General features: G+C 41.9%; 1 protein-coding gene across 1 annotated transcript; it reads right to left on the bottom strand.

The window, feature by feature from the left end:
- Window positions 1-522: 522 nt before the first annotated feature.
- Window positions 523-8,013, bottom strand: EXOSC2 (exosome component 2). Its single transcript, XM_070955571.1, has 9 exons — window positions 7,877-8,013; window positions 5,966-6,067; window positions 5,488-5,533; window positions 4,728-4,817; window positions 4,519-4,584; window positions 3,992-4,060; window positions 3,605-3,781; window positions 2,753-2,881; window positions 523-2,469 (listed from the first exon to the last, which is right to left on the bottom strand). Exons 1-9 carry the CDS (start codon window positions 8,005-8,007, stop codon window positions 2,389-2,391), a joined length of 891 nt encoding a protein of 296 aa, XP_070811672.1. The 5' UTR covers window positions 8,008-8,013; the 3' UTR covers window positions 523-2,388.
- Between the last annotated feature and the right edge of the window lie 4,654 nt (window positions 8,014-12,667).

The raw sequence follows: 12,667 nt of genomic DNA, 5'->3' as shown, positions 1-12,667 counted from the left end.
GTTTAAAAATATAAATTTTTAAACTGAAATTTTAATTCGTTTTAAATTATTGGGAGTTTTAAATTGCCTCGGGCAAAAATTATTTAATCGGGTTTTAATCATGCTTTAACTTTTGTATTTATGTGTTTTATTTTGTGCCTGTTCACCGCCCTGAGTCCTTCGGGAGTAGGGCGGTATACAAATTTAATAAAATGAAATGAAATGAAATAAAAAACGTAAAAAACTAATGTATCCTGAGTTTTTTGGGGTTTTTTTTTTGAAATTCTGGCTTAACTGTAGCAAGACTGAATCCTAAAATTATATAACAAGTTTAAAATGTAAATAAAGGAACTAATGTATCCTTCGTTTCAAAGTCCTGATGCCACAGTAATGAATTCCACAAAAAACTCTTTAAAAATAGAAACAATAAATTGTGGTGAATTGCACCTTAAAACCTGGCGGACAAATTCCATTTATTTATTTATTTATTTATTTATTTATTTATTTATTTATCTATCCTGTAATTTTCATCCAGAAGGAAAGACAAGGGATTTTTTTATTTTATTTTTTTAAAGGCAGGCTTGATGCAAGGTCGGCAGTTCAAATCCCTAGTAGAGTTCTCAGGTTGGACTAGATGACCTCCAAGGTCCTTTCCAACTCTGTTACTGTTACTGAATCGACTTCCAACGACAACTTGGAGAGAGAAAAAAAAACAAATTTCTGCAGTTTTCTTGGCAAGATTTCAGAAGTGGCTTGCCATTTGCCTGCTTCCTAGGGCTGAGAGTGAGTGGCTGGCCCCAAGGTCACCCAGTTGGCTTTTGCATCCAAGGCAGGATTAGAACTCAGAATTAGAACTTATTTCCCTGGTCCAAAGAACTGGGCAAACGAGACACAATTCAGAATTTGGTTTCGCTCCGAATTAAGTACAACTTTTTTTTTTTTTTGCAGCAACCGCAAAATTGCAAAGACAGCAATTCCAATTCGCTGCCCCCAAAATCGGAGGACTATTCTCTTGGCTGCCTTTGCAAACCACGATGTAAAAATAGAAATTTAAAAAATTATTTATTGATTCGACACATTTAAATAGCCTTCCAAACTTGCTCATAGGCGATTCCCAGGCGGCTTGTAACATTTTCTTTAATTAAGATACAGTTTAAGGAGGAGAGACGTATATTACACAGGAATTTGAGATGGGTAGGTTCTCTTTTTTTAACATCAGATCCTTTTTTGCGCTAATGAACGATTTTTATGCTTAAGAAATCTCTTTTGTTGTGCAATTTTTGGATTTTTCCATCGATGCTGGATGTCAAAATCAAGCATTTATCAGGCTAGGGACAAGCACCGGAGCAATGTTCAAATAAACAACAACAAAAAAAAAGGAATAAAAAACTGGAATGTAGAGAGATGTTTGAGAAAAAGAAGGATGAGAATTATATTAGCTCTTCCTTTCTGCTCATCCTTCCTGTTGAGTCTAGAATCTTCTCCAATTATATTTCCAAGTTAAGATGTCATGGATCAGGGAGATTGTCCGAAGTTTTGATGTTATTCACAGAAAGGGAGAAGATGAACAGACGAGACCACAGCTCTTTGTGGCCTACAACAGGGTGCCACAACAACTTGGGCCGTAGCCTACTACTGGACCATGGCCTGTTAGGAAACCAGGCCGCGCAAGGAAGGAAGGAGAGGAATGGGATGGATGGGAGAAGGAAGAGAGGGATGGGATAAGGAGAGAAGAAAAGATGGAAGAGGAGAGGGGAGGGAGGAAGGGAGGGAAGGAAAGATGGAAAGAAAGAAGATATGAGATGAATGGGATGGATGGAAGGAAGGAAGAAAGGAGATGGATAGGAGAAGGAAGAGAGGGATGGGAGAAGGAAAGAAGAGACGATGGAAGAAGAGAAGGGAAGGAAATGAAAGATGGAAAGAAGGAAGAGATGAGATTAATGGGATGGATGGAAGGAAGGAAGGAAGGAAGGAAGATGAATGGGATGGATGGAAGAAGGAAGAGGGATGGGATAAGAAGGGAAGAAAAGATGGAAGAAAAGGAGGGAGGGAAGAGAAAATGGAAAGAAGGAATATATGAGATGAATGGGATGGATGGATGGTGGGTGGGAGGGAGGGAGATGGATGGATGGAAGAAGGAAGAGGGATGGGATAAGAAGGAAAGAAGAAAAGAGGGAAGAAAAGGAGGGAAGAAAAAATGGAAAGAAGGAACATATGGGATGGATGGAAGGAAGGAAGGAAGGAAGGAGATGGATGGGATGGATGGAAGAAGGAAGAGAGGGATGGGTTAAGAAAGAAAGAAGAAAAGATGGAAGAAAAGAGAGGGAGGTTTGGAAGAAAAGAAGGAAGATGAGATGAATGGATGGATGGAAGGAATCCTTGCCGCTCCTCACCACTCCTTCTCTACCATCATCCTTCCAGTTCCAGGAGCCTCTGGCGTGTCTCCAACGCAATCTCCTCCATCACTTCTGGTTTGAGAAGGTCTTTGATCTGCAGGAAAGGAGGAGACATCCAGATAAACGTCGCGCTTCCCTCTTCCCCCCCACCTCTGGCTTGGAAGCCCCCTTGCTAACTTGAGTTCCTGCAGGGCAACTCTGGGCCCTGGAAGTCCACACGGTACTTCCCCTTTGCCAAGGTTGAGAAACTCGGCCTCAGAAGGCTGCCCCGCCAAGGGGTTGGGCGCGCAACCCAACCCGTTTCCCTGCGAAACCTTGAAGGAACCTTCAGGTTCCCCGGTGGAGACCCGGTGCCCAATGCCAAGGAGAGGCTCTACCTGGTGAGGGAGAGAAGCTTCGTAACAGTAAAGGATGCTGGTGTCATATAAAGTCATCTTCTGGGAGACCAGAGCCAGGATACAGTTTCGGAGGCGGGAGATGACCTCGCGGTCAGACAGGGGCACCGGCTGAAAAGACGGACACAGGACCTTAGCAGCTTCATGCTTGGTGCGTATCAGGTAGTCCTCCACTTATGACCATTCGTTCAGCAACCATTCAAAGTTATGACGGTGCTGAACTACTCCACTCTTTCTTTCTTTCTCTCCTTGTTTCTTTCCTTCCTCCCTTTTCCTCTTTCCTCCCTTTCTCTTTCTTTCTTTCCTTCTTTCTCTTTTCTTTTCTTACTTTTCTTTGCTACCTTCCTTCCCCTCCTTCTCCCTTCCTCCCTTCCTTTTCTTCCTCCCTTCTTTTTCTTCCTCCCTTCCTTCCTTCCATCTTTCTTTCTTTCTTATTTATTTATCACATTCTTCACCACTCATCTGCCTCGAAGTAGAGCTCTGCGCAAAGTACCATTTAATCAATAAAATTAAGCATTTAAAAACAGAATAATTTAAGTTTTTTTTTAAAAAAAAAGAAAAACATAAAACAATATAGAATTCTGTATTGGCCAAGTGTGATTGGACAGACAAGGAACTTTCTAGAATTACAAAAGAGATTTCCAGGAATGGGGAGGTTAGCAGTTGTTAACATAGTAGATGAGGGGTCTCATTGTGTACCCCCCCTCCCATCCAAGGCTCCAAGGCAGGTTTTGACCCATTCGCAGAAGGCCAAGAAATCGGGGGCTTTTCTCATGAGTTCCCCAAAGTTTTTGCAATCTCTTCAGTCATGGTATCCCCAAGCCTTCAACTCACCTCCAGGTTAGCCACAAAGCCCCCAGCCTCATCCTCTTTCTGCTCAGGGGTGGGGTAAATCCAGATGAACCCATTGTTGCCAAGAATGATGGAGGCTCCACACGGTAAGTCGTGGAAGTGAGTTTTCTGACGTTTCACCAAGGATGGAGACACCTGGACTAGGACCCCCTGGCCGAGCTGGAAAGAGAAATAATAAGGCCACGAGGAATAAAAGTGAGGGTCAGCAGGTTGGGAAAAAACAAGATTATATATTTGATATATGAAGAATATTCGTTGTTTTTGGGGTGGTCTTGACTGCAGCTCTGCCTCCTGTTCCACAAAGCCATCCCTGCTCCCCCTTACAAAGTCCTCTCTCAACGCATTAAGGAGAAATGAAAAGCAACTCGCCTTTCCGTATTTGAGACTTCGAGTGTGCAACGAGACTGCCCCGTCGGAAAACACTGCTTGGACTTCGGCCTGCCAGGAGCATTTAAGGAAATAAAACCACAGTTGGGTTTCCCCTGCATTTCTACCACCGATAAATACAAAGCCAACCGATTTTCAAAGATTGAAAGATCTGAACTTTATTCAAAGTTCTCCTTCCAGAATGACTGACTTGCTCTTCCCAGCATCTAGCCAGGTGTGAGAGCTAAAGGTATTGGGAAACGTATGCTACCTGAGGAATTCTGGGAGTTTGAGTCAAGGGGCCAAGGTTGAAAAACACAGACCAAGCTTGGTATTATGGGCAGAGCCCAGCAAACGAGGTTTTAACACAAGCCAACCATAAAAATGTTCAGCAGTCAACGTGGCGACTTGCAGGAGGGATGGAATGCAGGTCCCATCATCCCCAGAGTATGGGCAACGGTGCTCCATCAGCAACAGGGTCAGAACAAGATTCTTAAAAAGAGGTTCCCCCCCCCCAAAAAAAAGGATACGCTGACAAGGTCCCCTTCTTGGAGGAAATCCCGCATGGCCAGCTCGTCTTCTGCAGACCGGCGTCTCTGGAGAACAAATACAAACTGAATTGAATAACTTTATTTGGCCAAGGGTGCTTTTAATTTAGACACACAAGGAATGCGTCTCCGCTGCAGGAACTTTTAGAATTTAGCATAACAGAGTTGGAAGGGACCTTGGATAAACTCACCAACTCTCCGCCTGGAAGATTCATGGATGAGAGCAATAGCACAGATTCTAGCCTAGAGTTGGTCTCGACCTTCCATCGTTTCTGCTGAACCTAAAAAAAATTATATATATATGTATATATATATATATATATATCCAAACTTCTTCAAAATGCTGTCCACCCAAACAATATTTGAATATTGAACAATATATTCAAATATTGAAATAGACAATATTTGGCAGATAATTGGTTGTCCTAAACCACCCCATTCTTCAGCAGACGTCATTTTAGGAGTTATTGTCCTATGTTTTACATTCCTAACAAATTGTTCCACGCAGTGGACAAACCCAGCAGCGCAGAAAAAAGTACTAGCAAATATTTTCAACATGGCACTTTTTTAAAAAAAATACAAATTCAGAACTCCCACTGGAAAAAAATAACAACAGAATTCATGCGGTTCTGCATATTTCTGGGAGGGAGGGAGGGAGGGAAGGGGGAGAGCGGAGGGAGGGAGGAAGGAATGGGGAGGAAGGGAGGGAGGGAGGAAGGAAGGGGAAGGAAGAGGAAGGAAGGGAAGGGGGGAGGAAGGAAGGGATGGATGGGAGGGAGGAAGGGAGTGGGGGATGGATGGATGGGAGGGAGGGAGGGAGGGAGGAAAGAAGGGATGGAGGGGGATGGATGGATGGGAGGGAGGGAAGAAGGAAGGAAGGAAGGAAGGAAGGAAAGGAAGGGAAAGAGGGAAGGAAGGAGGGAGGGGTGTATGTTTAAATGAAAACATTACCTCTGTAATTCGCCCAACCACAATGTCTCCAACCTCACCATTGTACCTGCCAGGAAAATCAAGAAGAACCATGATCCAAGAACTCCCCAGCTAAAGGTAGAGAACGTGTAACCTTATGCCGTAATAAATGTGCTAATCTTGAAAGCAACCCTTGAGATTACGGGGTTATTTTCCAGCATTAAATCAGAGGTGGGAAATGGAGCAGGAAGAAAAAGCTCGGCTCTACGATAATCAAGTCGACGCACCGAAGACGCACCGTGGAGAATTATGAATTTAATTTAAAGGCTTTTCTCCATTTAGTAACCTTTTAAGAGGCCTCGATTTCGACTCTCCCAGAATCCCCCCGGCCAGCCATGCTATCAATGCATCATCTATCATCAGGCTGGCTGGGGAATTCTGGGAATTGAAGTTCAATTCCACCTGCCTTATAATTCCTAGGATCAGGTATTTTAAACACCACTTCTTCTTTTTTTCTCACCTGGTTTTTAACGCTTTGACACACACCAGTTTGTTCACTCGCTCCACAACTCCAGCCACCGAAGCGATCAGCTTCTCATCCCCAAGGTAGGTTCCATGGCCCCTAGCAAAACCAAAGGGAAAGAAAATTAAAACAGGGGAGAGAAACGAGGGGAAAAAAACGTGTGGATTGTTTTACATCCTTTTGGAATAGAGACATAGACATAGATTGATTGATTACAGGTAGTCCTCAACGTACAACAGTTCATTTAGTGACTTTTCAAAGTTACAACGGCATTGAAAAGGGTGACTTATGACCGTTTTTCACACTTATGACCGTTGAAACATCCCCAGTCAATGGGGAAGCCAGATCCACTTAACAACCGTGTTACTAACTGAACAACTGCAGTGATACACTACACAACCAGGGCCAAAAAGATCATAAAATGGAGCATAATTCACTTAACAAATGTGTTGAGCTCAAAAACAACCCAGTTCAGAGAGAACCAAGGACTCCACAGTTCTCCCCCTCCTCCCCAAACCCAACAGCCTTCTAGCACTGATGGTGTTACCTAGTTTGGGTCATGAAATGGGTCTGCAAAAAAATGAACCAAGGAACTCAAGAGAGCCCCAAGGACCTCTCCGATGGGTGACAAATAAATGACAAATAGATAATAGGTAGAAGATAGATAGGCGATGGATGATAGATAGAAATAAGATAAACAGAGGATAGAGAAAGAGATGATAGGTGGGTTAATGGATAGATACATATTGATAGATAGATAGACGGATGGATGGATGATAGGTGGATGATAGATGATAGATAGATAGATAGATAGATAGATAGATAGATAGATAGCTGGATGATGGATAGATGATCGATAGATGGATGGATGATAGATTATGGGTAGGTAGGTAGATAGATAGATAGATAATAAATGGGTAGATGGATAGATGGATGGATGGATGAATGATAGATGATAGATGGATGATAGGATGGATGGATGGATGGATAGATAGATAATTGATAGATTTGATAGATAGAAGATAGATGATAGATGATGGATGGATAGATAGATGGACGGATGGATGGATGATGGATGATAGATGATAGGATGGATAGATAGATAATCGATAGATGATTAATAGAAGATAGATAGATGATAAATGGATAGATGGATGGATGATTGGATGGATGATAGATAGATAGATAGATAGATAGATAGATAGATGATAGATGATGGATGGATAGATGGATGGATGGATGATAGATGAAGGATGGACAGATAGATAGAGGGATAGATAGATAATAGATAGATAGATAGATAGATAGATAGATAAATATGGATAGATGGATGGATGATTGGATGGATGACTGATTGATAGATAGATAGATAGATAGATAGATAGATAGATAGATAGATAGATAGATAAATATGGATAGATGGATGGATGATTGGATGGATGACTGATTGATAGATAGATAGATAGATAGATAGATGGATGGATGGATAGATGGACAGAAAAATGATAGATAAAACTTTTGCATGTTTCTTTTCTGCAAAATCTTTGCAGACCTGCATGCTGGGAAATCCAATTCCTCCCACCCTCCTTCATGCAGCCTCTCTTACTGCCCCAGGAGCCCCCCACCCACCCACCCTTTTGGACCACCGCCTTTCCATGGGGTGGGGTGGGTGGGTGCCAAGGGTGGCTGGCTCCATGCTCTCTGCCCATGCTCAGGAGACCCCTCTCGCCTCCCCTTGCAGTCCTCTTGCAGCAGAATGCAAAAGGCTCCTGGAGGGGTGGAGGAGGGGGCTCCTGAGCATGCGCAGAGCATTGCAAGACCCAAGGGGGCTCCTGAGCATGCGCAAAGCGCACCCTGGGGCTCCAATGCAGCCCCGCGGGGGGGGAAGGAAGAGGCATCCGCCCTCACCGCATGTAGCCCGGGTCCGTGGTGATGGTGTCCCCGGGGACCACTAAATCCCGGTCCCCGCCGCTGCTCCGGGACAGGTTGGACGCTAAACGTTTCCGCGCCGTCGGAAGCCTGAACTCCAACGCCGCCATCTTGGTTGAGGGCGCACCGGCCACGCGCGCAGGCGCAGAACCTCCCGCGCGGTCTCTGCGGCCGGCATGTCTACTCCTGGCGGGACCTTAGAGGAAGGGGTTGCGAGCGCAGAATGCGACACCTCCGGCTTCCATTCGCGGCGCTGGGATTCTCCTGCTTGAGCAGGGGGCTGGACTAGAAGACCTCCAAGATCCCTTCCAGCTCTATTCTGATTCATCTCTAAGGCACTGAGACTTCCCGCCATTGCAACGGCTGCATTTTGCAGCCACCCACCCATGCAGAGGGGATGATGCAAAGAGAATAACAGAGCCGGAAGGGTCCCTAGAGGTCTTCTAGTCCAACAACCCCCTGCTCAAGAAGGAGAGCTTATATATACCATGTCAGGCAAATGGCTGACATGGAAAAAATTATCCTGTAATCTGCAACTACTACACTGCAAAAACATTATGGACTACATGTTTCGATCAGGGTAAAGCAATAGACGCCATTTACATAGACTTCTGTAAAGCCTTTGATTCAGTGGTACACGACAAACTACTTCTAATACTAAAATCTTATGGCATTTCTGGACTCCTGCATAAATGGATAGCTGCCTTCCCGTCAAACAGGCAAAACAGGAAGCGCTGTATCAAATCCTGTACCTGTTAACAGCGGTGTTCCCCAAGGCAGGGTTTTAGGTCCAACACTCTTCATACTTTACATAAACGACCTTTGCAATCATATTAAAAGCAACTGCGTTCTCTTCGCTGATGATGCAAAACTATTCAACACCACCGACAAAAAGACTTCAAAAAGACCTTGACTGTGTCAGATTGGTCAAACAAAGTGGCAACTTCAAATCTCAACCAACAAATGCTCTTGTCTTACACACTGGCAAAAAAAAAAGAAATCAGAACATAAAATACAAATTAGATGGACATGACCTTGTAGATGAGCCTCACTCTCTCAAGGACCTTGGAGTACTCATCTCTAAAGATCTAAGCGCCAGAGCCCACTGTAACAACATTGCCAAAAAGGCATTAAGAGTTGTTAACCTAATCTTGCGTAGCTTCTTCTCTGGTAATATTGTACTGCTAACTAGGGCATGCAAAACCTTTGCTAGACCAATTCTCGAATACAGCTCATCTGTCTGGAACCCGCACTGTATATCGGACATTAATACAATTGAGAGAGTCCAGAGATATTTCACGAGAGGAGTCCTCCACTCCTCTGCTCGCAAAAAGAATACTTTATGCCACCAGACTTGAAATTTTGGGCTTAGACAACTTAGAATTATGCCACCTTCGGTCTGACCTAAACGTAGTACATAGAACTATCTGCTACCACGTCCTACCTGTCAATGACTACTTCAGCTTCAACCACAACAATACATGAGACACAATAGATACAAACTCAAGGTAAACTGCTCCAAACTCAATTGCAGAAAATACGATTTCAGCCACAGAGTGGTCAATGCCTGGAATGCACTACCTGCCTCTGTGGTGTCTTCCCCAAACCCCCAAAACTTTAATTAAATTAAATTAAATTAATTAATTAAATAATTAAATTTAATTTAGACTGTCTACTGTTGACTTCACCCCATTCCTAAGAGGTCTGTAAGGGGTGTGCATAAGTGTACCAGCGTGCCTTCCGTCCCCGCCCTAATGTCCATTTCATATATTCATAATCATGTTCATACTTTTATCTGTAATCTTATATATGCTTGACAAAATAAATAAATAAAAGAATAAATAAATAAAAGAAACTGTTTCTTTTGGGCTCGAGAAGGTGGATGCAGTCCGGCTTTTAAAAGCGGTGCTCTGTCGCCCTCTAGTGCCCATTTAGAGGATATGCTTTATTTCCTCAAGTCCGCTGTTAATTTAAGTACATTAAGCACATAATTGAAAGTGTTAAGTGAGTTTTGTCCCATTTTATGACCTTTCTTGCCACAGTTAAGGGAACCACGCCAGTTGTTAAGTTAGTAACACAGTTGTTAAGTTAATGTGGCTTGTCAGAAGTTTGCAAAAGGGGAACATGTGACCCTGTGATCCTCATAGATATGAATCAGTTGCCAAACATCTCCATTTTGATCATATGACCTTGGGGGTTATAAGTGTGGAAAACAGTCATAAAGTCACTTTTTCCATTGTCTTTGTAACTTTGAATGTCACTAAACAAATTGTTGTAAGTGTACCCAGTTCCACTTTCCTTCCTTTGGAAGGATCCATCGAGGACCTCCCCCAAAAAATGCTTTTCTAAATTGGCAAATTTGAATTTCATAGGTTTATAGATTCGAAGAATCACAGAATTGGAAGGTTTTGGGAAAGGAAACCAATTGTGACAGCGTTCACACACTTCCCTACATCAAATTGTATTATGATGAACTGAGGAATTTTGGGATTTGAAGTCCACACATGCTATCTGGGGAATTCTGGGAGTTAACGTTACGGAGGTTGAGAAACATTCAGCAAATTGTAAAACTGATCTGTGAAAGGAGTGTAAGCACTTCTTAAAAATCAAAGAAAAATCAGCCCAGGCCACTAAAAAGCTTTTCATTCCACGTCACATTATGTTCATGTTTTTATTATTATTCTTTATTTAGAATACAAGAGCATGAGAGATACAAAGATATATTTATATATATATATATATATATTTATGTATTTACAGCTGTGTACATCATACAATTATCATATAATTGATATTAAAGTGTTGGGGTTTTTTTTCCCTTTTGTAAATAGGTGTTTTACATTATTTTTATCTACAAGGTTAAAGTGGCCACTGTGTATGACAACTCATGACATCTTATCCTTATCAGGAGAGATTTTTTCCTATGCAGCCGGGGAATTTTGCGTTTCTTAAAAATGTCTATTTTACAGAAAAAAAAACCCTGTCCATTCCTGAATCCCATTTTAGATCCGTGATGGGAATTAGGCAAAGAAACTGTTTCTTCTGTACGTCGAAGGTGGAAGTCGGTACCAAACGTTTGCAAAACTTTGTTTGACAAAAGGACAGAAATTGCACAATTTTTTTTTTCCTGGGGAAACCTAGGAAAGTTGCAATCCCAGGATACAAAGATGAGTAGAAACCTTTCCTAAAACAATGTATTTCATTTTATTTCAAGTCTTTTTTTTTCCCCCTCCAAGTTTTAAACGTGAGTGGGCAACTGTTTTTTTATCCATCAGACAAACTTACACCGGGAGAGAGGCAGAAATATGTGTGCAACCGGTTAAAATTATTTTTAAAAAGAGAGAGCCATTTGCAAAGATTGTTGATTGATTTCACCTCTGATAAATGCAGTGCAGAGGTGCAGCCATCTTGTCTTGGGCTGGGAAGCTAAGCAGGATTCAGCCTGGTTAGTAGTTGGAGGGGACTGGAGTGGAAGAAAGGAAATTATTATTTTTTATTTGTTTAAAAATCCTTTTTGAACTGTGGCCCAGCAACAGAAGGAAGTCTTCAGAACAGGCCTTGTGTTTTGGGGAACAACACCCCTGCCAAGTAGGCTGATGTTATCTGCAGGTAGTCCTTGATTTACGACCATAATTGGGACCGGTCGTTAAGCAAATTACATGTCATGAAACCAAAATCCGGCTTGCTGCCCTGATTTTGCTTGCCAGAAGACAGCTGCGACCGTCGTAAAAGTGAGCTGGTGGCGAAGCGCCTGGAATTGTTATCAGACACATAGATGGACATAAGTGTGAGGACGGGCCGTAAGTCGCTTTATTCAGTGCTACTGTAACTTTGAATGGTCGCTAAATGAATGTTCATAAGTCGTGGGCCATCTTAGTCCCATGTTGCAAATGGGAGAAGGGAAAGTCTCCCCCTTGTGGCTGAAATGGGAAATGAGAAACGATGGGAGAACTACCAAAATCCAGAATTTGCCTCAAATTAATTGTTTCTTTCTGGGAAATCATCTCTAGACTCAGGCAACCTGTGATCTATTCTAGATTGCAACCCCATTGCCTTAGGGGTCTTTCTTTCTTTCTTTCTTTCTTTCTTTCTTTCTTTCTTTCTTTCTTTCTTTCTTTCTTTCTTTCTTTCTTTCTTTCTTTCTTTCTTTCTTTCTTTCTTAAATTTCTATGCTCCCATCTCCCCTACAAGATATTCTGGGCAGCTTATCAATTTCTTTCTTTCTTTCTTTCTTTCTTTCTTTCTTTCTTTCTTTCTTTCTTTCTTTCTTTCTTTCTTTCTTTTCTCTTTTCTTTTCTTTTCTTTCTTTCTCAAGTTTGCTCAAATTTAATTATCCTTGCTAGGGCATGAATTAATTTCTTTTTCTTTTTCTTTGATTTATTAAATTTCTATGCTCCCATCTCCCCTACAAGATATTCTGGGCAGCTTATCAATTTCTTTCTTTCTTTCTTTCTTTCTTTCTTTCTTTCTTTCTTTCTTTCTTTCTTTCTTTCTTTCTTTTCTCTTTTCTTTTCTTTTCTTTCTTTCTCAAGTTTGCTCAAATTTAATTATCCTTGCTAGGGCATGAATTAATTTCTTTTTCTTTTTCTTTGATTTATTAAATTTCTATGCTCCCATCTCCCCTACAAGATATTCTGGGCAGCTTATCAATTTCTTTCTTTCTTTCTTTCTTTCTTTCTTTCTTTCTTTCTTTCTTTCTTTCTTTCTTTCTTTCTTTCTTTTCTTTTCTTTTCTTTTCTTTTTTCTTTCTCAAGCTTGCTCAAATTTAAT

Source organism: Pituophis catenifer, unplaced genomic scaffold (assembly GCF_029215685.1).
Source record: "Pituophis catenifer annectens isolate HBS135680 unplaced genomic scaffold, rPitCat1.0.hap2 SCAF_17, whole genome shotgun sequence".
Taxonomy (NCBI): Eukaryota; Metazoa; Chordata; class Lepidosauria; order Squamata; family Colubridae; genus Pituophis; species Pituophis catenifer.
Note: the sequence above shows the minus strand (reverse complement) of the source record. Positions and strands in the feature narration are given on the sequence as shown.